The sequence below is a fragment of the Buteo buteo genome, chromosome 1, assembly GCF_964188355.1.
Source record: "Buteo buteo chromosome 1, bButBut1.hap1.1, whole genome shotgun sequence".
In the NCBI taxonomy this organism is placed as follows: Eukaryota; Metazoa; Chordata; class Aves; order Accipitriformes; family Accipitridae; genus Buteo; species Buteo buteo.
In genome coordinates this window covers 32,718,488-32,742,534 of record NC_134171.1, presented here as the reverse complement: position 1 = coordinate 32,742,534, position 24,047 = coordinate 32,718,488, and the positions used below count along the sequence as shown (strand labels likewise).

Genomic DNA, 24,047 nt, shown 5'->3' with positions numbered 1-24,047 from the left:
GAATACACATCCAGCAGTAACTTAGACCCATAACCTAATATATACAAAAATAAATGAGCTATGTGGTTTTTCTATTGCCCAAAAAGACAGGTATGGGAACTCCAGGCTGTGTTTGCCATTTGACAGGACTACAGGATGTGGCCAGCTGCATTCAGTCCAGCAACAGAGATGCTTCTTTTTTTTACTTTCCTTTTTTTTTTTTTTTTTTGAGTAAGAAACAGAACCAGATTCATACATTCTCTGATACAATTGACATGCTATTGGTTACAAGCTGTATCGATACAAATAGGCCTGTTGAAAGTATTAAAATAGATATAATAGCATATATGTGTATATATTATATAATGGGAATTTAATATAAAAATGTGGTAAGTATAGCAATGTCATATAAAAATTGTGTAGCAAGAAGTTGTCTGAGCACTGCACCTAACAAAGCCTGGTTTCCGTTAGATTCGTCTTATGGTTGATTGACATTTTAAGTGAACTATACTAAGGTTGCGACATGAGCTCACCCCTAATTAGACAGCAGACAATCCACTGAGGAGATAAATGTAACTGCAAAAAAAGATTTTTGTCAAAGGCTGTTCATTGGTAGACATGAGAGGATCAGCAAGAGGCACTAAGCTTGACTGAGGAGGGACTGCTCTTGTGTCTGATAAATACATATTTATGATTAAAGCTTTTTAAACTTACCATTTTCCTGTAGATTTTTGCATACAAACTAGGGTACACTGAGTTCACCCTGCAGTTGTCTCTTTAGTGAAGGTACTAGTGCGGTCTTTGTTGTCTCTTGTTTAAAGTTATTTATTTTCACAAATAGGTGGGGGATCTATTTAAAACCTCTGTTAATGCAGGTTGAAGTTGGTCATTAGGTTCAAAGGTTATTAATGGGGCTCAGAGACATGTCTATGCACACATATAAACACACACAATCTCAAATCACACAAATCCCATACCCTCAGAAATCTGACTTACAAATATGTACAGATTGCAAACACACAGGACTTAGGTCTTTCTTGGTATTACGTTGGAATAGCTCTAGTTACAATTGTAAGACTGTTATATTTACATTCAGAGCTGTAATCTAACATGATTTTGTGAGAAACTGTACTCCTCACTCAGAGGTATTATTAATATTTGTGTATTAAATATTAATGTATACATGTATCTTTGCATGGCACTTTCTAGATATTAAAAAGAAAAGGTCTCTGTCCTCAAGAGCTTACAGTCTAAATACCATTGTTGTAAAAAGCATTTACCTCCTGATGAAACTGAACATACCTTGAAAGTATTTCTTTCCTATGGAAATAACCAGCTTCTCTAAGAAGTGCGCTAAAAAATGAGTGGTTTTTCCTACATGAAGTGGGATTTTTTTTTCCTGATTCATAACATTTATTTTAATTATAGCTAAGTTTTACAGATTTTTCAACCTAATTATCTATTTGCATATTTACTCATTAAAATGCTCACATTACTTGCTAGAGATCAGTAAATAATTTTACTAGGAAGCTTAGTTATTCAGGAATCCATATGCATTAAAAAGAATTATGCATATGGATTATGCATTATTAGAACACCTTAAATTGTTTGAGCTATAGAAATGTTGTACTTTATTGAGCTGGAAGTGTGAACAGTGTTTCTTTTTTGAATATCCAAACTGGTAGGCTGCAATTTAGATTACTATATGGTAATACTTTGCAGACTCTTTCATTCATAAACTTAAACAGATGGGTAAGTATAATTTCCTTCATCTTACAGTTGTGGAAACTGAAGCAATAAAGGAAGTGAGTTATTGAATTGCATGAGGTCACAGAGCAGGTCATTGGCAGAGCAAAAGTAGTTTTCCTAACTATGTCATCTCTCAGCTGGACTATTCTATGCATAAATTCGATCTCTTGGAGCAATTTGGTAGAAAATGCATCTTTTCATGACAAATACTACCTTATTTTTGCCCTTACTAAAAAAATTAATTCCTTATTGTCATCAGCTTACATTTTCTCTGAACATCATATTGCTTACTAGGCATTATAATGAATTGTTCCAACAAGTACTATTTTTACTGTACAATTTCTAACACATCAGGGAACTGTAAGTTTGATAGGCAGTGTTTGAGTCTCAACTCCTAAGAGTGAACACAATCTAAAATAGTTGTATTAGAAAGTTAAGAACTACTTCCCCTGTATTAGCTTTCAAAAAGGTCTTATACTGGAGTCTTCACATGTAACTTTGCAAGTAGTTAGTGGTAGACCCTTTGGAAAATGAGAAAGAAATGGCATAGACATGGAGAAAAAGGGGAAGAGTTATTTGGATAGGGTTGAGTGATGAGAAAGGCAAGCCCCAAAGTTTTGGGAAGGCAGAACCTGAACTTTCCAGGCCTAATTCAAGTCGAACTACTTAAGAGATTAAGACTTTGTTATTATTAATTCAATCTAAATGTTGCCTTTATTTCTCCAGCTTTCCTATTTGCCTTCAGATTTCATTTATACATTTCAAAGACCTGTAGCCTTTACTAGGAGACATAGAAGGGTGGCCTAGAAAAAATTACACGACCCCCAAGTTAGAGACCAACATACAGTATAGTGCTCCTACTATATTCATTTGTATTCATGATCATAGTAATTCCAAGTCTATGCAAACTGAGAGCATCATTCACAACATATCTTTAAATATCCCTTTTGTTGCTGTTGTTCAATATAAAAGTACTTCTGCAGTGAATAGAAGAATGATTGGGATGAATCTTAGACATTTTCATTGCCAACATATTTATTTGTTCGCATGATAAAGCTAAACTTAACAGCTCATGGGAAACATATTTATTTGCTCTCTGCTCTGTTTTTCTTATTATAGTGTTATGGTTCTTCCTTATTCTTAGCTTTCATAAGCCTCAGGGCACAACAAAGGTTTGTGGGCCCCTCTGCACCTTAGAAGACTTTGCTAGGCCAAGGAAAATTATTCTTTCTGGCTTGTGATGGGTTCTGAAGCATGGAAGATGGATTGGTATTTTATCAACTTCAGCCCAAAGGTCTCCAATTTTATGTTACTCAGAATACTCTTACTAAGAGGTAATTACAAGATAACATACATATACCTACGTTAGCTTGACATCCACTATTTAGAAAAAAATAATTACACATCGTGGTGCAGTATAAAAAACATTTCCAGGTGTACAGGTGTCCTTTACAAGTTGAGAAAAATGTAGCCATGCTGTTTAAGAACTATATTAGTACTCACATGTACTCATCGTCAATGCTGAAGTCTGTATTCCTAGCCTTAAATGCTGCGTTTGTGGGTTTGTGGGGGTTTTTTTTAGAATGGAAAATACCTATGAAATGTATCAAAAGAGCTGTGTTGGCTTTTGAATTATTCTCCCCTTCTTACTAACAGTATGTTAGGAAAATTGTCCTCTGTGTTTTAAAAGGATGACAAACGAGAGAACGTAATACCTGTGGCTTCACCATGAAAGATTCCATCATTTTCCATGGTTTCATTATGATTGACATCTTTTTTCAGATGCATATGTGTAACTCTGGCTCGAGTTCAATCGTGTCTGTATTAAGTTACTGAGCATGTGGTCCCACATTCAGCCATCTAACTTCAGGAACTCCCTGTACAGTCAGAAGGAAACAGTCACTTCCAGAGATGATTCAGACCTTTATGAAATAAGTCACCTTCTGGAAATGTTTATCTTCCTGCATGGGCTATACCAAGAGCCTAAAGCAACACAGTAAATTATCTGTGCCTAGAGAAGATAAACCCACTCAAGAAGGTCTTCTAGGCAACTCTGTCTTGGAAACTCCTCAGTGTGAGAAAAAGTCTCTTTCAAAGACGAGAGCAATGTGCTGACAAGAAAACAAAGCACTCCGAGCCATGTTGTTTGGGACGTAGGCCCATCTCTGCATCTCTGGAAAGATAAAGAAATCATGATAGCTATCTAGCACTGGAACTACTGTGCCTGTTTAAAAAGCATGATTTGTTGCTGGAAAGCTGTACCTTCTCGCTGCTCCCAGCACAGGTTTGAACTGCACTTTCTCACTGTTTGGATGTATCACAGGAGGAGTTGGCTGCAATCCCTGCATTAGCTTGCTAATACCTTATGATTATCAAAATGTTTTTGCAGACTTTATTTAGGAAAATATGCTCCCCTGTTATTTGCCTGCAGTCTGGAATGACTGAAGAATTTAATTTTTTTTTTATGTCCAGGAGGCAACTTTTCCAGATTGGGTAAAATTCTGCTGTGATCTGGACGGCCATTGAAAAGTCCTGTGTATGTTCTCTATCCTGCTCTTGTACTTCAGAGTCAACTCGGCTACAAAAACCTACACAAGGATCTGCAGAAAGCAAGTCTTTTTAGCCTTAATAAAAGGAAAAAAAAAAACCCCATAAACAGCATAGAAGACTAAATACCAAAAAATAACCTAAACTTGACCTTAACCTAAGTCAAGTACTTCAAAGTTAAACACTCACTTTTTAAGGACGCTTATTCTTCCAGGATTCTCCTCTCATACAGTCTTTAATTATATCCTGACAATACAATCTTTAATTATATCCTGTATATAATCCGTAATTATGCTTACCAGGAAAGCCTGATATAGGAAGCCTGGGGTGCAGGAAAGACATAGGACTAGGCAGTGAATGACTTCTGCATAGTGGTTTGTTAGCAGAGAAAAAAAAGAGCTGGAAGGCTTAGCAGATGAATGAAGCAGATGAACACATGAATAAAGGTGACACAGTAGCTAAGGCAGTTGGGTTTACACCAAATAACAGAATTTTTTCATTGGTCTACCACATGTTGACCTGCTGAACAAAAGGCCTAAGGTCAAAGTCACTGCTTGGTGACAGCAGACTGCTGCTTGCTTCGTGTTCTTAATTTCCAGACGCTCATTTGCAAGCACTAGGCTCAGGGCTCATTTTCAGAGCTCAGACTCTGATTTGCTTAAAGATTTGCTAGTTCCTCTTTGGATCTAGCCTCTTGGCTTGGTTTCAGTTTTCCCCTGTATTAATGGTAATGATAATATTTGCCCTTATAGTAAAATTTTGTGTTGACACTTGTGCAGAATACAGTTGTTAACAGTGCTGAGTGAATCAAAAAGCCCTCTTTAAGGAAAATAATAATTCCAGACTGTATGCAACGACTAAGACATAGGGCCATACATGAATAATGAGGATGAAAATGTCAGCCCTGTCTTCTGAAGTAGGGCCCTGCAATGAGAAAAGAGATGTCTTACAGATTATACACAAGATAAAAACCTAAGATATTTGAAGCCACTAGAAGTTTGGTATTAATTAAGTTTGGAGTGCCTGCCTTAGCAACAAAAAACACTTTTAAATTCACTTGTTAGGTTATATTAACTATGAAGAGTGAAATATATTTTAAAGTATTATTCGAGTGACTGTCAAAATCAATTAATTTTGCCTTGTTTTCTAGGGAAATTAGGCTTGTATGATTGCCCTGTCCATTTTCCTTGTCTCTTCCCTGAACTCTTGACCAATATAAACCAAATTCAGCACAGGATTCTCAAATGTGTCACATCCACACACATTTTGTGCCAATATAAAAACAAACTGAGGAGTGCCCCATCGAAGAAAGTCTGCAGTGTGGCAGCAACAAGACAGCAGAAGGTCACAGTGCTGCAGGCCCTCTGTTTTTATAAAGCTGCATTTTGTGCAGCTACTTGTTGGCCTGCTAAGCACCATGCAAAGAGGTGTGGATGTATGGAGAGGCTCAGGGGTCTTCTGGTTATCCAGTGGCACGGGTCAGGGCACCAAGGAGCTCTCATGTTATGTCCCCTGGTTCGTGTCACACACTGGGGCAGTCCTCTTCCCAGCACTGCATAGTGACACGTTTTGGGAGGCTTACAAGTGCCTTCCGAGAGACATTTTCCTTCAGCATGGTCTCTTACAGAAGTCTCTCCAGGCTTTTTATTTGGGGGGTGGGTGGGGTCAGGTGGTATTTTTCTGTCAAGGAAAACCAGTCCTTTAAATTTCTACAGGTCCTACAGCAGCTTGATTTAGTGTCCACTTTGGCAGTCTTTTATTTGGGCATAAGTCCGTTGGCTCACACGGGAACGCTTTAAGTCTTTAATCTTTACAAATTGCAGTTATAGATTAATGATAATAATGATATTTACAGTGCATTCACAATGAACCTGGAAGTCATGTACAATTTGTGCGGAGAGGAGAAATGTCATTTGCCCATGTCTGCCTTGTATCTGTAGAACTTGCCAGAAGATGAGGGCTATATTCAGTCTTCAGAAATGGCTTTCACTGGCCATCACCCAGGGCTTAAGCGTATGTTAACCTTGAAGTGTTGGAAGTTGCAAACAAATCTATATTGAAGTGGAAACAAGGTATGCACTTTGAGCCATTAGATCTGTCTACTTATGTCGAATTACCAGGAATACCAATTCTATTTAGTGTAGAAAGGAGGCGATAGTACTAGAAAGTGATAGTTCTGAATTTGCCATTCATGGAGTTAATAAATAAGGCCCCCAAAAGACTGCTGGCAGGAAACAAAAAATCACAGCCTTGTTCTCCAAAACTGCAAGTGACAGATTTACAATAAAGTTCCGTGATAAAATCAGGATCTCGGTGGGGAGGAATTTGAATTTTTAAATCTAATTTTGATTCTCTTTGGAGTGATGTGATAGCCTCAAGACGGTGAATCCTCTGGAAAAGGAGCTTAGGTAAAGTAACACCCTGAGAGAGACTCGGACTTAATCCATGTGCCATCAGAAATGCTGCTCCACCAAAGCTGCAGCGCATTAATGATACACTCAACAGCTGCACTAAACCCGTGCGCTTCAAGCCACAGATTGAGAAGTTTCACATCACCTTACTAATTTAGACACACCTGCAGAGAGAGAGAGAGGGAGATTTATTTTTTGCAGGGAGCGACACACGAGGCGGTAACGGTTTTTAAATTGGTGAGTGCGGCTGTTATTCAAGACACGTGGGGCTAGCGACAGGAGCCATTTGGCGAGGGTGGCGAGGGCCGGGGGGCCGTAACCACCCCCCACCCCCCCAACCCCGGGAGGGGGGGGCCGCGGCGGGGCGGTGCTGGCGGCGCGGCGGCGTTAAGACCCGGGGGCTGCGCTGCTGGGAAAGGAAATGTTGGGTTTTGAGAGACGGAGAAATTCCCCCCCCCCAAACCCCCCCGTGCGGGCCGTGAGGCGAGAGGAGGCAAGTCAGTCACCTGGCGGTGAAGGACAGTAAAACAGGAACGGAGGGGGAAATCTCTCCCTCTCTCCTTTCTCTCTTCTGCAAGAGATCCACCTCCTGTTTTCCTCCCAACTCTTTTAGCATAACCTTCAAAGAAGACCATCCCCTACAGACTTTCTTATTTATTTTTTTTTTACTATTATTATTATTATTGAGAGAATACCTTTAGCTGCAAAACAATTTTTGAGTCTATGCAGGACTTGCGGGATTTTGTTATCTTGCCAGCGAAATTGTTCGTCGTTAATGTCTTGCGCTCACAGGGTGCTAAATTAGCTACCAGAGTAGGCATGACGGAGAAAGGCTTTTATCATGGACTATTCTCTTCAGTTTGAACACATTTGCTTGAAATTTGCTGCATGATGCTGTCCAGGGAAGCAGGATTTTTTCTCGGGATGCAGCGATTCGCCGGTTTCTGAGCTTATTGCAGAAGAAAAAATAATCTTTAAACTGAGTGGATTTTTTTTAAATTTTATTTTTTTTGTGCCGTCTCCTGCTTTCATTGCCAGAGGACGCGAATCTCTTTCACCAGGGAAGGTTCACCTGTCGCTTTAATTCTTAAGGGAGTTCTTCTTTTTTTTTTTAAAAAAAAAAAAGTGAAATATTTTTATTTATTTATTTATTTATTTATTTATTTATTTATTTATTTTAACCGGTGGAGGCGTGATCGCGGAGAATGAGACTGAGGGGAGCTGCCAGGGTTTGGAGGACAAGGCTGAGTTTAGGCTGGAAACTGAGAGACTAGATTCCCCCCAATCCCTTTTTTCATCCGTACCCCCCCTCGTCCCCCCCCCTTTTTTTTTTTTTTTTTTTTATTTTTATTTTGGCACAACTTCCCTAGTGTCCCCTCCGCTCCGCTCAGTTTCCCTCTATGGACAGATCGGCGAACCTGGACGCGGAGGAGCTCAAGGTAGGCGACCCGCCGGGTGCCGTCATTCCGATTTGGGTGGGATGCCGTCCTGCCCTCCTCTCCCCGCCGCGGGGGCTGCGCGGGGCGGCGCGCGGGGCGGCGCGCGGGGCTCCCGCAACCCCGGGCGGGGGGCGCGGGCGCGGAGCCGGGCGCAGCCCCCCCCCCCCCCCCGCGGCGGGGGGGTGTGGGGGGGTGAAGCGCTGGAGGGCAGCTGCCAGAGCCCAGCGCGGCCGCGAGCATCGTCTTAATAGCGTTAATAATAATACTAATGACGGTGATGGTGATGGTCATGACGGTGATGGTGCTGCCCGTGTGCTCTCGGCGTTGCATCAGCGCTGGGGGCAGCGCCGGGCGCAGCAGGCATCTCGCCCCGGGAGGAGGCGGCAGCGGACCTGCGGGTTTCCCGGCAGAAGTTGGCTCTGAAGCCTTTCTCGCCTGGGCATCTCCTCTTCTTCCTCCTCCTCCTCCTCCTCCCCTCGCCGCCGGGAGCGAGGGGGGAACCCCCCCCCCCGCCCGCCCCCGGCGCGGCGCCCGGGTCCCCTCCCCGGGCCGAGGAAGCGGCGGCGGGATGCGGGGCAGGGGGCGCCGGGTCGGCCCCCGGCTCCGGGGCCGCTTGAACAATAAAACTTTGCATTAGGACGGTGCGAGTGCGAGGATTCCCCCCCCACCCCTCCCCTCCGCCCCCCCGCCCCAGCTCTGGCTCCCTCCCCGCTGAAAGAGCATGCCTGAGAGCGCTGAGCATGCTCCTTTGCGGAGACGGAGAGCCTGCCCACACCTGCTGTTAGACCCCCCAGCCCTGAGCGGAATTTGCCTCCAATAATAATAATCATAACAACAACATAAATCTCTCCATCCATCTATACGGGGGTAAAGAGGGTGGGGCGGGGAAGGCAGCGGCGAAGGGGGCCAGCGCGGCGGGGCCGCCGGGCGGGAGCGGGAGCCGGAGGGACCGCGGGGGGACACCACACGCCCCCCCCCCCCCCCCCCCCCCAGCTAGCTGCGGGGGTGGCGGAGGTATCGCTGCTCGGCTAAGGAAGCGATGGGGAAGGAAGGGGAAGACAGCCTTCCTCCCCCGCCGCACGCACAGCCATCCCCGGGACACCCACGCAGGGCGCCGGCTTCCCCGCGGCTGAGGAGGGCTCTCGGCTGGGGAGGTAAACTCCGGCCGGCGCTGAAGTGCTGCCGTGGGCTCCTTCTCTTCGCTGGCGAGCCAGATCTGAAAGTACTTCAGCGTACTTGTCTGTAAGACGTCAAGGAATAAATAGAATTCACCCCCCCCCCCCCAGCCTGGCTCGCAACTCCCACAAATCCCCTCAGGAAAGGCGCACCAGAACTGTAGCACGGCTCGGGTGTCTGCCGTGACGGAGGCGCAGGACGGAGGAGGTAATAAAACAATCCCTTGCTGGAGAACCGCCGGTCTGCCTGGCGCGCCAAGCCCTGACCGCCACGCCGCAAGCGCTGCCTGCCTCAGCTGGGAAGCCCTCTCCCGCCTTCCCTCCCTCCGTCCCCGGCCTTTCCGAGGTTTACAGCTGGTGTGGGAAAAGACGGGAGCCGAGCCTTCCAGCTGAGGGGGGGAAGTTTTATTTGAAGTGTTCATTTTTAAAGAGAATATGGTGGTGCTAAAAGGGGACGGCGCTTTGCAGGAATCGTCCTTAAATTTAGCCCGAGAGGCACGTCCCGCTGCGAGCGGGGCATCCGGCGCGGGGCTGCTCTAGGGGAAGGGGCTCCCGTCAATCTCGTAGTTCTCTGCGCTGCAATTAAGACTAATGTTGCAGCGTGTACAGGCTGAGCGACCTTGAGCACAGCAGCGTAGCCGAGAAGTGGCACTGCTCCTAAGCATCAGCATTTTTATCCCCCCCCCCCCCCCCCCCCGCCCCGAGAATAAGACGAGCTTCCAAAGGAGGCATTTCGGCGGATGCTCTTAGGACCTGGGCAGCTCTCTGGGAAGAGCCGCTCCGGCACAACGCTTTTCCTGCCTCCCCCGCGTGTTTTATCGATGCCTCGCTGCTGGGGAGTGATTTCAAACGCAAGCGGGGTGCCGCACGGAGCGCTGCCCGGAGCGGGGCTGCCGGCGGGCTGCTCCCCCCCCGGTCACCGGCAGGGGGTGGTGCCGGCCCGGCCGCTGGCCCCCGGCCGCCGGGAGGGGTAGGGAGGCGAGGGGGGCAAAGCCCTTGGGGACTAAAGCAGTTCGCAGCGGGGGACCTTGCTGTAGCTGGGCACAATAAAGAGCGGCTCCAAGTCGGGGAAAGCTTTCGTGCGTTCGTGGCTGGTGTGGAGGGAGCTGAAGTCCCCTCCGTGCTCGACGGGGTCGGGGCACGCGGTTAGCGGGCAGCCGGAGGTCCCGCGGGGTCTGTGGGTGAGCTCTCCCCCACATCACGCTGCACGGAGGGCTGATGTGAAGAACGTCAAATATGGTAGCAGTGAGCCACAGCGGAACTTGCCAGGAATTTTGGAAACGGGCTGGGCGCTGTCTTTCGTGATCCTGGGTTTCCTCCGTTATGACAAACGTATGCCAGTAAGCGTCAAAAAGAATAGTGATAACGTCCCTACTACTACTACAAGTCGAGTGTGCTGGCACTAATGATCGTATGTGATAATGATACTGGAAATATATACTCCGTGATAGCGAAGGCTTCTATACATCTCCGATCAGGCATTAAATAGAAATTTGAAGTCGGGGTGTTAGTTATTGCTCCGATTGTAATGAATTCTGAATTACATATATATATAATGATGTATAATGAATATACATTTTGAAAGGTCATCTTGTGAAAAACTGAACAAGCGTCATGTGTGCAACACCTGCTAATGAGGGTAGGTGTGCTTCCCCTTACTAGTCCGTGCACGAATTCCTGATGAAACAGATCAGTACTGAAAACAGAGACTAGTCTTCCAGAGATTTTGAGCTGTTCTGGTTTTCCTTTGATCTGTCTCCTCTTGTGTCTCAGATGCATACAAGAACTTTCCTCAGACTTTTTAATTCACAAGCCTGTGGGCCTTTTGTTTTAAAGGAGCAGGACTGAAAACACAGACACAATAATTCTGTCGTAGTTGCACCGTAGTCTTGGGTTTAGTGTTGTGAAGCACTTTCTGTTACCTAACAGTATGTGTGATTGTCTACACCTACATTTTGAACATACATGAAACTGTATGGATGTGTGAGTATTATGTATTTTATAGGGCTTTGTAATTTGTGTGTGTGTGTATAAAATATAATCAATTAACTTACACACTTTGCATTTAATGTATGGAAAGCTTATGTTGAGGCATTTGTATTTAGTTGCTTGAAATTGTCTGCATTTGGTTTGCAAAGAAGAGTGGAGAGGCATTTGTGTTTGCTGGACTGCTAATGACTTGTGATTTGCATTGACACTGGGTAGGTCATTACAGATTTTGCCCTTCATGTTTGTCCAGTCGTACATACAATTCCTTTAACATATATAGCGACCATTTCTCTTACGTTTGTTTAGTAACCACTACTTGTATACGGTCTTAGATAGTGGCTGATAGTATTCCTTGAAGTCTGTAAAACACTCTGATACTTTTCTGGAGGAAAGTTGGTTTGTAATCGAATGTATAACAGTGAGATTATTAGCATGATGGAATAAAAACCATCCTGGAAACCATTTCTTATTACTTGAAGATGCTGTTTCAGTGAGAATTTTTCATTACAATCCCAAGATGTTATTTTTAATAGTGTGTTTAAGTATCTTGAAATTATCACTTTTAATATGCTAAAAAAATTAAACACTGTACACTACTTCTGAATCATCTTGTAAACATTAGCTGAATTTCTTTATTCAGTTCGTGAGAGAATATTTTTAGTCTGTTTACAGTTTTACATTTCCTGGTGATATAAAACTACTTAATATCTGCATGAAACTGGTCACAGATGAGGTTCTGCGATAATAGTCTTCCAATGCTATTTATGTAATTTATGAAATATTTGATAAAGAAATTCAAACAAGGAAACCACAAGAATTTAAACAAGAGGTTGATTCAGTAGTTTTGTGGTCTTAAACATGTAAATCACTTCACTATTTAAATTAACAGGAGAACTAATTCCCAGAGGAATTCTGTAAATTTTTTTTTTTTTTTTTTTTTTAAAGAAGGAGCCAGAGAAGCTCGTGTGCTTGGTGTGGTGTGGGAGGACTTTTGATGAGACTGGGTAGGTGGTTATATTTCTGTTTTAAGTTAGTCATTCCATAATGAAAAGTATAGTACTCTATAACACTCAACATACTCATATGAAAGTCCACTCCATTTATTCATGTCTTTGCTTTCGACATGGACATCTTAGTGTGGATACTAAGGGATCTGTCTTTTTAATGCAAAACCTGCTCACTCCTACCCTCCTCTACCTGTGTCCCTCCAAGAAACCATCATGGTTTACTAGGGCCCTATCAGCAATACTCAATAAAGACAATTAACCTTTGCATTCACAGTCAGCGAATTCAGCCTTTAAACCATTCTTCATGAAAGGTCAAGCTGAAATGGTTTTAAAGTAATATACATGCAAATTCCTTTTTTCTGTGTTCCTATTGTGGGATTTCTTCTCCATCTCCCAGTATGTGTAAGGACTAGACGTAGTCCAGGAGGCTGGAGAGAATTCTATGCCTAAGATATAGTTGTTCAGCAGACATAGAAAAAAGGTCAAGACAACGTCTGTGCTCTCACTATACACTTTAGAAATCATTCCTGTACTATCACTACCAAGAAACAGGACTAACCTGTGGCCGAGCTTTTTGATCTTGTACATTACAGCTTTGCTAAGCTCAACGCTCTTTAAATGGAAAATACATCAAAATCTGAAGGCTTGGTTAAAGGGAAAAAAGCACTTTATCCTCCTGTTCTCCATGGCTTTTGGGATAAATATTGCTGCGTGTTCCTCTGCCACTGTATTCTGCACTTTAAAAAAATAGATGCAAGAGATTTACATAAAGGTTAGCAACACATTTCCTTCTTCCTGAAATGGAAGAGGTTAGTATGTGATGCTACTGTAAGCTGGGTTGTTTCTATAGGTCTGAATGTAAGACTTGGAGGCAATGTATAACTCATGCTAGAGCCTTTCAAAGATAGATCAGTCTAATGTGAAGACATATTTGGGAGTCCCAGTCATGCTTTCTTACTTTGTCCCTTAACCATTTGGAGGTTGGTATTGCCTTCCCAGGTTCCTGATTAGGCCCTGATTGTTTGTAAGGTATAATGGCAGAAATGTCACAAGAGACTTTTCCTGTGACATCATTTTGCCTTATGCGATTTTGTATAAACTTCATAAATCCATGTCCAACATAGTTGTTTCTACATCCTCTAAGGATCTGGGATTCCAAAGGACAAAGATAAGAATTCAAATATTAAAAAAAAAAGCACACTGAGTTACGAAAAGACTCTTTTCTCTCTTTGACATGGAAGTTGCAGGAGCCTCTCTGTAGGGAAAACACTCTAATTTTCTTCTCTCTTCCTTCAAAAGAAACCTGGAGAACACGGCTTGGAAGTTGTACCTTTGTCTTTTTTTTTAAATACTCTGTACATTTAAAGAGCTTACAGAAACCTGCTTAACACCCTGTTGTACTTTTGGCTGCAACCATATATAATGTCATTGTAAGCCAAAATTACTTAACAGTCCAAGAAGGAAGATTGACACCTATCTACTAAGCCATCAGATCCTTTGCTAATTCTAAGCTATTACATGTTAACTCTTTGTTCCACAACAAAACCCTTCTTTGTGAAGAAAGATGTTGTGATGTTGCTATTCCTCATCACAGGAAGGAATGCCTGTTGGCTAAGCCACAGCAGTGAGAGATGCAAAATGTGAGGCTTTATTCTTGGTTCGCAGTATTACTGCAGCTAATCACACAAGGCCGGATTTACAAAGGTACTGAGTAAGTCAAAGCAAGCTTGTGGTGTTTAACAACTTTAAGAAAAAAGTGTTCTCCCTGTACCACCCTTCTTATACCTCTAGACAACACCTTAAGTAGGATTGTGTGATTTAACTCCTGTGTATTTGCACTGCTTGAAAAGTACTCTAGGAGGATGGAGTATCTTTCTGCAATTTTAAATTAGCAGTACTTTGTTAAATCGGTGCAGATACATCAGCAGAAGTACATCAGTGATGTGTTTAAAAATCAGTGCCACAAGCAGTAGAATGCCTCAGGCATAAAAATCTGGCCTTTAGCCATATTTCTCTGTTTTATCAGTCCTCTTCAGTTCATCTGGGCAGCATGGTCTGGAATTTATAGGTTCCACCGTCCTGCTCCTACAACTCTTGAACAGACAGAGTATGTTAGTGGCCGCCACTACTGAAAAATCACTTTCTTTCCAGTTTGTAACAAGGTAATTGTGTACATTTAATGGAAGCACATAAACTGAAAACACAGTTAATTTGAATTTGTGCTTTCTAAATGTGTTGTTCTTTGTACCATGATCAGGGTGGAAAGTGCAGATTGTTGAACCAGATCCACATAGTATTTTTGCTATTTTCACTCTTCAAGATCAGAATTGATGATAGTTGTAATTCTCAGTTATGTAGGTCGTCTTCTACTCAAAATTATTCATAAGGTATTTTGAGCTGGATTCAAGAAAGGGGAAAAACTTGCTAACTTCATATTGAACACTAGCAATGCAATTGCCCTGGTTCAGTGGTTACATGGCACAACAGCTCTTTAAAATCAGTGTAGGTTTTAATTCAGAAAAACCTTTATGGAAAATCAATTTAACTTAAAATAGCAAAATTATCCGATTGGTACATTGGTAGTTGATGTATTGTGGTATGTTGGGACCTGTAGCTGAGAAAAAATGCCATAAACCACTGAAATTACAGGTAGCATTCTTTCCAAGTGAAGTTATTCAGTAATACTAAATTATAGTATTTGTAGTAAAAGCTAGTCCACATGTGCAAAGCACTCCATAAATGGCTCTGCCTTTTAACTAGTTGAAGACAAGTAAATTAATTGTGTTAGAGGAAGGTTTCAGGTTTGCTTAACTGGGTTGCATTTAACAAATTGCCAACAGACATAAAACAATCAAAACTAAAAGTAAAAAATCAATAGAGCCTTTGCTGCTTTATAAACTAGTATGTTTCTGCACATAGATCAACCGAGATGACAGAAGTTGAAAGGCAATCTAGAATTTCAGGAGTTACCTGTAATAAAGAGGGAGAGAGCCAGCTGAATTGAGCCTCAGAATCTGGGTTTTACCTCGCATTCGATTTAAAGCCTTGTATTGGAAAGGGTGTTAAATCTGGACTCAAAAGGTGCCTAGCCATCGCACATCCAGCCCGCACGCTGTGTGCTGGGAGAGGGTCAGGGCTGGGTAGCCCCCTCTCCACTCTCTGTCTGTCCCGATTGCACTTGTGGCTCGGGCATAAACATGGTTTGGCTATAAGTAGCTTTGGAAATAGTCAAGCCATTAACAGGCTCATTATGAGAGCTCAAAGTCCTGTGTTTTCCAGGAACATTCATTATTTCCTTTAGGAGCTGCTACAAGGAAGGTGCCTGCAGTGCAACAGAGGCTCAGTCCTGGAAAGCAATCTGCAAAAATCTGCAAAGACCCCACGTCACCCACCAGGCACTGAGCGTCTGCAGATGCCTCAGTTTTCCCTAGTAATGCTGCTTAGGCACATCATGCTAATGAGTACACATTTGCTTGCATATTTCCCATCTGGACTGAGAGGAGTATTTTAGGATTTATGCTGCTTAAGGGCATTGAAATTCATCTACCAGATATGTTGAATTCTCCTGAGGACTGTGATCCAATGAGGGTGCTCAAACGATGAATTCTTTGCAAGCATGAGTTCAGCGCACAACAGTAGCCCCAATGGCTTTCACTTGATAAGTGGCCAAGAAAGGTAAAAATGCCTGGGTCTTCCCTTTAATGGGACTTTTTACTATTAGCTTAAACTACACATTTTTAACAATAAAAGGTGATTGTAGCACAACTTGGAGGGGTTGTTTCTATTTTGAAGAAAAGATTGAGCCAATTTTCTGTACTCAAAGTGATTGCTTGAGTCATCATAGTCCAGTAAAACATATAAGAATGTGAATCTCAGTCCAGCAGAGAAACTCCTGTCAAGGTTGTAAGGCTTCAGGAGGTATGTAAGACTTCAGTGTGCATCTTTTTTTTTTCTTTTTTTTTTGGTGGTAATTTGTCTTGGCTAATTCAGGAGTCTCCCTGCTGAGCAGACTGGCTGTTGTAAATCCTATTCACCAGGTAATACATGTGTGAGGAAGGAAGTTGAATGATCTATGCCCCAATAAACGGCAGAGAGCATTTCAGAATGCATTACAAAGAGACTGGAAGTTTTTCCAAGAAGACTACTTAGCCTTAAAGCTGAAACTTGTGGCATCATTTATTACTTTCAATAGTTTGAAAATTAGCTGTGAATAAGTACAAACCAGGAGCCACTCACTATAAAAATACACTCTACCAAAATGACACAAAATCCTAATCTTCTCTGAAGTTTAGAAGAGTTCAGGCAAAAAAGAAAAAGACAAGAATTGGGACTAAGATCCATCTGTGCTTTGTTTTGCTTGAGTCATCACCAACAGATGGCAAATACTCTGTAGAAATCACTCAGCTGAGTTACTCCAGTTTGTGGCGTACCTAAGGCATCTACCCTTAGTTCTAACCTTATACTCTTTGTCAGAAACTCAGTTTCCTCTGGAGGTTCAGACAGGTACCAGCACGCAGGCTTGTGCATAATTATGCCTTCAGATGCAGTACCTGTTATGTAAATATTGGTAATAATTATCTTCCCTTTTTATTTCTTCTGAAACAATAGGTTTGAGTCCTAACACAAGACTGCCTAGCTGTGTCAAACTTTATAGGCGGTTGCAAAAATAGCTAGCAACAAGCTGGTATTGACTGTCACTTCCTGTAGGACTCAAGTTCACATACACTATTTCAGATATACATCAGTTTAGAAATATTCTACATGCCATTTCCCAATGACTTATGCAGTTGAGCAGACATGAGATGAATGTAAAAACTGTCTGTCGCGTAGATTCATGTTCCCACTTCATCTTCATGCAGGGAAGATTATTACTCCATTTCATCAATGTTTTATTAGATTTTCCTGAAAAAGTTGGCAAAAGAATATCATTCCTCAGAGACTAACAGCAAGTTAGTTAGTGTGTGCTGTTTCCCCACTACTGGCATTGACATTCTCATTTCTGTAAGTATATCTTGTTTTCAGGGGAGCAAGATACTATTTTTAGAATTGATCTCATACTTTCCTTCATTTCTCCCCCAATTTATTATGAGATGGAAGTGAGTATGTGATTGGAAAATGATCTATTTGCCCAGAAGAGACCTCTACCTAGTTAAGCTCCCTATTTTGTTCAGTATTAATTTAGATGAGGTAGATAATATCCACTGTTCATGTAAATATGTCATCTACCCAGTCTACCAAGACCACTTGTGCTATTGCTTAGTAAAATTATGGTTATGTGAGTAGTGTCTCTGTGTCTTATGATAAAATTTCCATCGTAATGCTGACAGGCATAAACCAGAAGGCACCCTTTGCCAAGGTGCTGTCTGTCCTGTTGAACTTGGACTTTTGTAAGCCTTGATCAATGAATGAATGTACCTAGTAGGCAGCAAACTGCAGCATGATGAGCAGAGCAAAGAGGAAGTGCCTAGGAGAGCTGCACAGAAGCCTAGCACCAGATATGTCAAGAATTATAGATTATATTGAGTAAAATTCGTTTCAGTTTTGGGCATATGCTGCCGCATCAGACTACAATGCTATTATTTTGTAATAGACATACAGAGCTTGCCAACGCAGTTTTAGAATAGCCAAGTGGAATGTAAAGATTTCAAGTCAAAAGGAAAGGCTGAGCAGTGCAATAACAAATGACAGCACAGTGATCATGTGCTGAGCTGGTGGCATGCTGAATCAAAATGGCTGTATGGCTGTCTGCGCTATTGTTCAAGCTGATGCCTCACTGACAGATCTTAATTATTCACAGATTTAGCACTATGTTTTGTAATTTTTAAAAAATAGGATAACCGAGTGTTTTGTGCTGATATTACCATTTGGTAAACAATGGTTGTGTGGCATGTGCAACATTTAAATGCATGTGAAAAAAAATAATTGGGTGAAATTTATTTCTCCAGGTGCTAGAAAACTCAGATGACTACTCAGACTACCACATGTCTGTGGACATGGGCTTGCACAGATGTGATAGAAGCAGAAAAATCCAAGAACCTATGAAAGCAGCTGATGTTGCTATTGTCAGTATGAGTTGGATGGTGTTAAGATAGATACTGTCTTACCGTCCAAATGGAATGTTACCACTGAATTGGTATGCAATGTGTTTTATAGTTTTCTGATCTAAATGTAGGATCAAACCTTGCACTCCTGGGCACTGCAGATTTCCCCTAAATCTATCATTGGGACCCATTTCACTTAGCTTTCACTAGATATTATTTTAGGGAAAACCTGCCCTGTTGAACAGGTGTACTTTTCTGTTTCTGATAATGCCAAATATTTTTTTGCTACCTCACCCTTTAATAAAGAGCTAACGTACTAGCAGAGACTAGCAGTTACAGATATCAATGTTGTTTCCATCTGTGGAGAAGACAGCTTAAGTCTGCTCTTAAAACTAATAAAATAAATAGACTTACATTTGTCTTATGATGCTGCTGCTGCAATTTTTCTTTAAAACAGAAGTCTACTTAAGTTGCAATTTCTATGGCTCTATCATCACATCTTTGTCGATGTGCATAAGACGACTCATTTACATTTTAAATTATTGATTTTTTAATAATTTATCACAATGCCAAAATATTCTATAGCATTGATATGTAAATGCTTCCTGCATCTTCACATGACTCCCTGCCAGATACAGCCAGCAGCATGAACAGGAAGGGAACAAGCGAGGATGACAAGATACAAGTCTACTGGAAGAAGCCAGTAGCACGTGAGCCAAATGAAGGTGCCTTCCACTGTCTGACCCAACTCAGTTCAATACAGTTCTGTGCTGTTCGCTCATCCTTATCTGACCTGCCAGCAAGTTGCACAGATTGAGTGTGCTTAACTTTTCTAGCAATGATAAAGTACCATAAATTTTTATTTTAGGAGGCACGAATACTTTTAAACCAAGATCCAAAGTAAAATGCAGCTGAATCAGCAGTAGTGCAGTGGTAGTAAGCTCTGTTGGAGGGCTGGTGGTGGGCAGCTGGTGGCTGGAGCATCTTACATTGGATCACCACTCACAAAACAGAAGTGGGCAACCACAGTGTTAAGTGCCCCTTCTGCGTATAACATTTTTCAGAGTGTGTATATGCCGTGAGTTGCCACTATTCACATTATTCCAGATTTTGGCCCAAGAATCATGGCATAAGGGCAGATGTTTGGTACATATTTTACACAAATTGCCTGCTTTCTGCAGGATGTTATGATGGTGGGTTTGTTTCTTGCTTCTTTTATCATTGTTAGATGTCTGGTTTAAATAAAGGGGTCTAAAATTGCCTAAATGTTTTTTTTTCTTCTGATCTTGTAAACAAACAAAAAAATTGTGAAGGTTTCACTATGAAAAGAATATTTTCTGCATAAGGAAGTTAAATACCTATTTCCACTTCAGATAAAAGCTCAGTTTCCCTTACCTTGCAATGATTTGGTGTTCACTCATATGTATTTTTACCCCAGTAATATAGAAAGAATTGTTCTTTACAAAAGAATTTATCTGAAACAGATTTAAATGTAACCTTAGAGCACAAAACATGAAACAAGAAAACAGAGTTAAACTTTTAAAACAATCAGTTTTATTCTGCACACAGCAATTACTTCTGCTGTCAGCAGGAATAAAGTTTACTACTGTTGGAAACTTGTAAAAAAGTCAAATGTATTCCTGTAAAATGCCTTGTCAACTGCAAGTAAACAAGACCATACCTTTCAAGAACCAGGCATCTCCTTATTTTAGTATCAAGAAGGTTTGTGTCCTAAACACCTGCTCAGAAGTAGTTACAAAAATATGATTTGAACAAAGAGAAGGAAATGCTATATTCCTATGCGGCAAAGAAATCCTGCTTATTGACTTTCTGAACTGCCTCAGCCAAAATACATGACATTCAGCTGTTCACCTCATAGGGAGTTCAGAGATGCCTATATCCAAAAGTTGAACTGGGATTAATATGGATGTCTTTGTGATTGTTATTACACTTCAATAAAACTAATCCTTCTATCAGTACAAGTCGTATCAAAATTAAGTCTAATGACAGACACAATCCCTGTTTTTTATAAAAAAAAATACCTTCTGTGAACCTTTCAGGGGAAGAGGAGACAGGAGGAGGAATAATTACCCGTCTGCTCAATTTATTCTATTTTAATCTAGAGCCAATTAAAATAACCTTTTTTTTTTTTAATATACCTTTAAAAAAACATACCTTTTAAAAGAGAGGTACAATTGTAATGCATCCCTCATATAGATTCTGTATCAGGACCAGTTTGATGGGTAGTTTGCTTTTATTGTTACCTTATTCTGAAAAAACAAACAAACAGATGAATACCTCAAAGCTGTAAATTTTCACAGGCTAGGGCTAAGAATGAGATGGCTGTGCTGTTTACCGGGATAAATCAGGTGATACTAACAGAATTTCAATACCAAAGGTTAATAATATCATCATCAGTAGCTCTTTAAAGAGACCTGACTGCCTAAAGACAACTTAATTTTAAACACTGAGACAAGTCAATCAGTATACACCTAAAAATATGCATTGAGGGATGCAGTTTGCATACATTACAGCCTTGTTTTTTCTTTCGAACTTGTGAGATCTTGAATTCTTTTGTTCTCTTATCCAGGAATGTAGGCGCATGTGTATGGGTCTGCTTGTTGCTGGTCACTGGGCAGAGAAAGAGAGTTTCTAGGTGAAGGACAGGGCACAGAGAAATAGCCTTCCACTCAAAATTCTGCGCTTCCCATCCTACTCTTAAAATATCTCTCTCACCAGGCTGTTTGTCCGGTGATAGGGGAGTGTTGATGAGTTGAAAATGTAAATATCAGCTCAGCCAATGTACATTGACTATGGCCTGAGAGGTTAGAAGGTGGGCCTATTTTCCCATTTTTACATTTTGCAGTATCAGAACTGATAGCCTGTAACATTTAAAGTGGCTAAGGGCACAGTGGAAAGCAAAGTACAGAGATGCCAGTAAAGCCATCTCAGTGCTCTTGGGAGCACTTTACTGGATCATGACTAAATGGATGTTTCTGACCAAGTGCCAACAATTTTGGCAAGGCTGTGTGAAGGAATAAATCTATGGAACTTTTTTTTTAATTAAAATGCCTATTATGAGCTCCAAGTGTATTTTTATTTGTGTTTCATGGAATCCAGTGTCAATGGTGCAGGGAGGAACCTGCTTTTACTTGACAGTCTTTGTTACACTTTTTGCTCTGAATATGCTATGATTAGATTTATGATGTGAGTAAATATCCAAATAGGCTGGTAGAGAAGGTATTTCTGTTCATGGTCATAAGGTAAATTAAGAGAAGTGTTATTTCCTAGACATCTACTTTGACTATCAGGCTCAGAAAGAAAATAGCTCTGGACCTGTTAAGTCACGTGGAAGAATAAGATTTATGGAAGATAATATAGTTACACATTGACTCCTGGAAAGCAGTACAGCAAACCCAATTTTAGGTGTGATTTAGAACATAATGAATTCAGAAAAGTTGTGGTTTTATCAAGGGCATTAGTCTTGAAGCATTTCTGAACAGTCATTTTGAAAGACTATCACTAACTAGGCCTAATAATTAATACTGCAGCAAAATACCGTATCATAGAATCATAGAATAGTTTAGGTTGGAAAGGACCTTTAAAGGTCATCTAGTCCAACCCCCCGTGCAATGAGCAGGGTCATCTTCAACTAGATCAGGTTGCTCAGAGCCCCATCCAGCCTGACCTTGAATGTTTCCAGGGATGGGGTATCTACCACCTCTCTGGGAAACCTGTTCCAGTGCCTCACCACCTTCATCATAAAAAATGTCTTCCTTGCATCTAGTCTAAATCTACCCTCTTTTAGTTTAAAGCCATTACCCCTTGTCCTATTGCAACAAGGCCTGCTAAAAAGTGTCTCCCCATCTTTCTTATAAGCCGCCTTTAAGTACAGAAAGGCCACAATAAGGTCTCCCTGAGCCTTGTCTTCTCCAGGCTGAACAACGCCAACTCTCTCAGCCTGTCTTCGTAGGAGAGGTGTTCCAGCCCTCTGATCATTTTCATCGCCCTCCTCTGGACACATGCTTCTTTTGATGCAGCCCAAAGTATGGTTGGCTTTCTAGGCTGCAAGCGCATATTGCCAGCTCATATCCACAAGGTATCTGATCTGGGTGTTCCTCCAGTTCTTCGTCTGTGGGATTTACATACACCTGCCTGTACCTTTCCCTGAATAAGCAGCATGGAAGAAGCAGACCCATCTGAAGTCAGGCCCATCAGGTGGGTCATGCCTGTGTTGTGAATGAGGTTATGGTAAAGAGATGCACCTCTAAGTCAGTAGCTGCCTTGCCTGCTTTCTGCCCAAGTCTCTCCACCACTGAGGCTTCTTTGGCACAGAAATTGACATTAAAGCTAATATATTGCATCACGTTTTTAGGAAATTTCAAATTTGCTTCTGGGAAAGATTTTTGTTTCTATCTTCTCTAAAAAAGGCAAGATCTGCGTGAGACATCTGCTTTATCTGCACAATTAGAAGGGAAGATCATGTGCTGTTTTACAAATACCCAAGCAGAAAAAGACTTTCCTTCAATAGCTTACAGCTGATGTGGATAAAGAGAACTGAACATAATAAGGATAATACAAGATCTTTGATTCTGTTTATTTTTGTTTTCCATTCTTTTTTATCTTACCTCTTCTGAGTTAGCTTTGTGGCCTTTCAGTAGTTTTCTGAAAAACATCCCTAAGAAAAAGATTTTTGCTTGCCAGTTTGCTGATATAGTGTACTATATTAGCTGAACCAAAGCCATCTTTCTCTTTGAATTCTGCTCTCCTTGAAGTATAATTCCTCAAACCTTTTCCAAGTAGTATGTGTATTAAAATGTGTATATTATGCACATATGGAGCCATACGTGTGTACAGCATTTATAGGCCTGTTTAAGTTTTCATTTTTTCTTACTTTTAGTTTTTAAACTTCTTTTTGACAACAGTGCTTTAAAAGGTATGTTATTGTAGATTTAGTCTCTGTTGGTTTGTATTTGATTTTATAAACACTTATCAGAACAATCTCATTAATTTCAGTAAAAATTAGGAAAATTTTTATGAGATTTTTAGATAAATATTCCTGTTCAAGACTTGAAAATATGAGCCCTGTATTGTGACATGATTGCAGCAGAAGAAATATTCACAGAAGCAGGTGGGAAAAATTCTCCTATGTCATGATTGGTGAGATAGGTACCAGATTTGTGCTTATTGACCTTGTTGCTGCCTAGTGGCTTTCTTTGCTACACACCCTCATTAACGGCAGCAGAAGTTCAATCAACACATAGAACCAGGGCAGCGTGTGGGTCTAATTACTGCAGCAGCGTGCATGTGTGTGATAATGGGCATTTTGTAGCCGAAAGCGTAACAACAAAGACAACAGGTGTCAGAATTCGGAGGTCTCGACAGTAACGGGCAAGGACACATTAGTTTTTCATAACCGCCATAGCAATTAATCACAGTGAGGATCTTTTGATTGAATCTCTCCTCGGCCAGTGTTTTCCTGAAGAGGCAGAGGGCTTGGTTTCCCACCCAACTCTACCTTGGCAGCAGTTCCAAGGAAAAGACGTGCCAGGGGAGGTGTTGGAGGGCAGCTCCGGCTCGGCTGCAGCAATCTCCCCCGGCGGTGCAGCGCCTGTGTCTCTTCAGCCATCTCTGACTTGGAGACCGTTCCCTTCTACGTTGTAAAAGCAGCTCTGCTGAAAAGACCACGAGGTCTCAGGCCACATTATTT

The 24,047-nt window shown here is 41.6% G+C and overlaps 1 protein-coding gene across 1 annotated transcript in view; it reads left to right on the top strand.

Moving 5' to 3' along the window:
- The first annotated feature begins 7,220 nt into the window (after positions 1–7,220).
- SGCZ (sarcoglycan zeta) overlaps positions 7,221–24,047 on the top strand; it is a 522,780-nt gene continuing 505,953 nt past the window's right edge. The window contains exon 1 of the mRNA XM_075026628.1: positions 7,221–8,125. Coding sequence (XP_074882729.1) covers positions 8,087–8,125 — 39 coding nt within the window. The 5' untranslated portion in view covers positions 7,221–8,086. The remainder of the gene's footprint in view (positions 8,126–24,047) is intronic.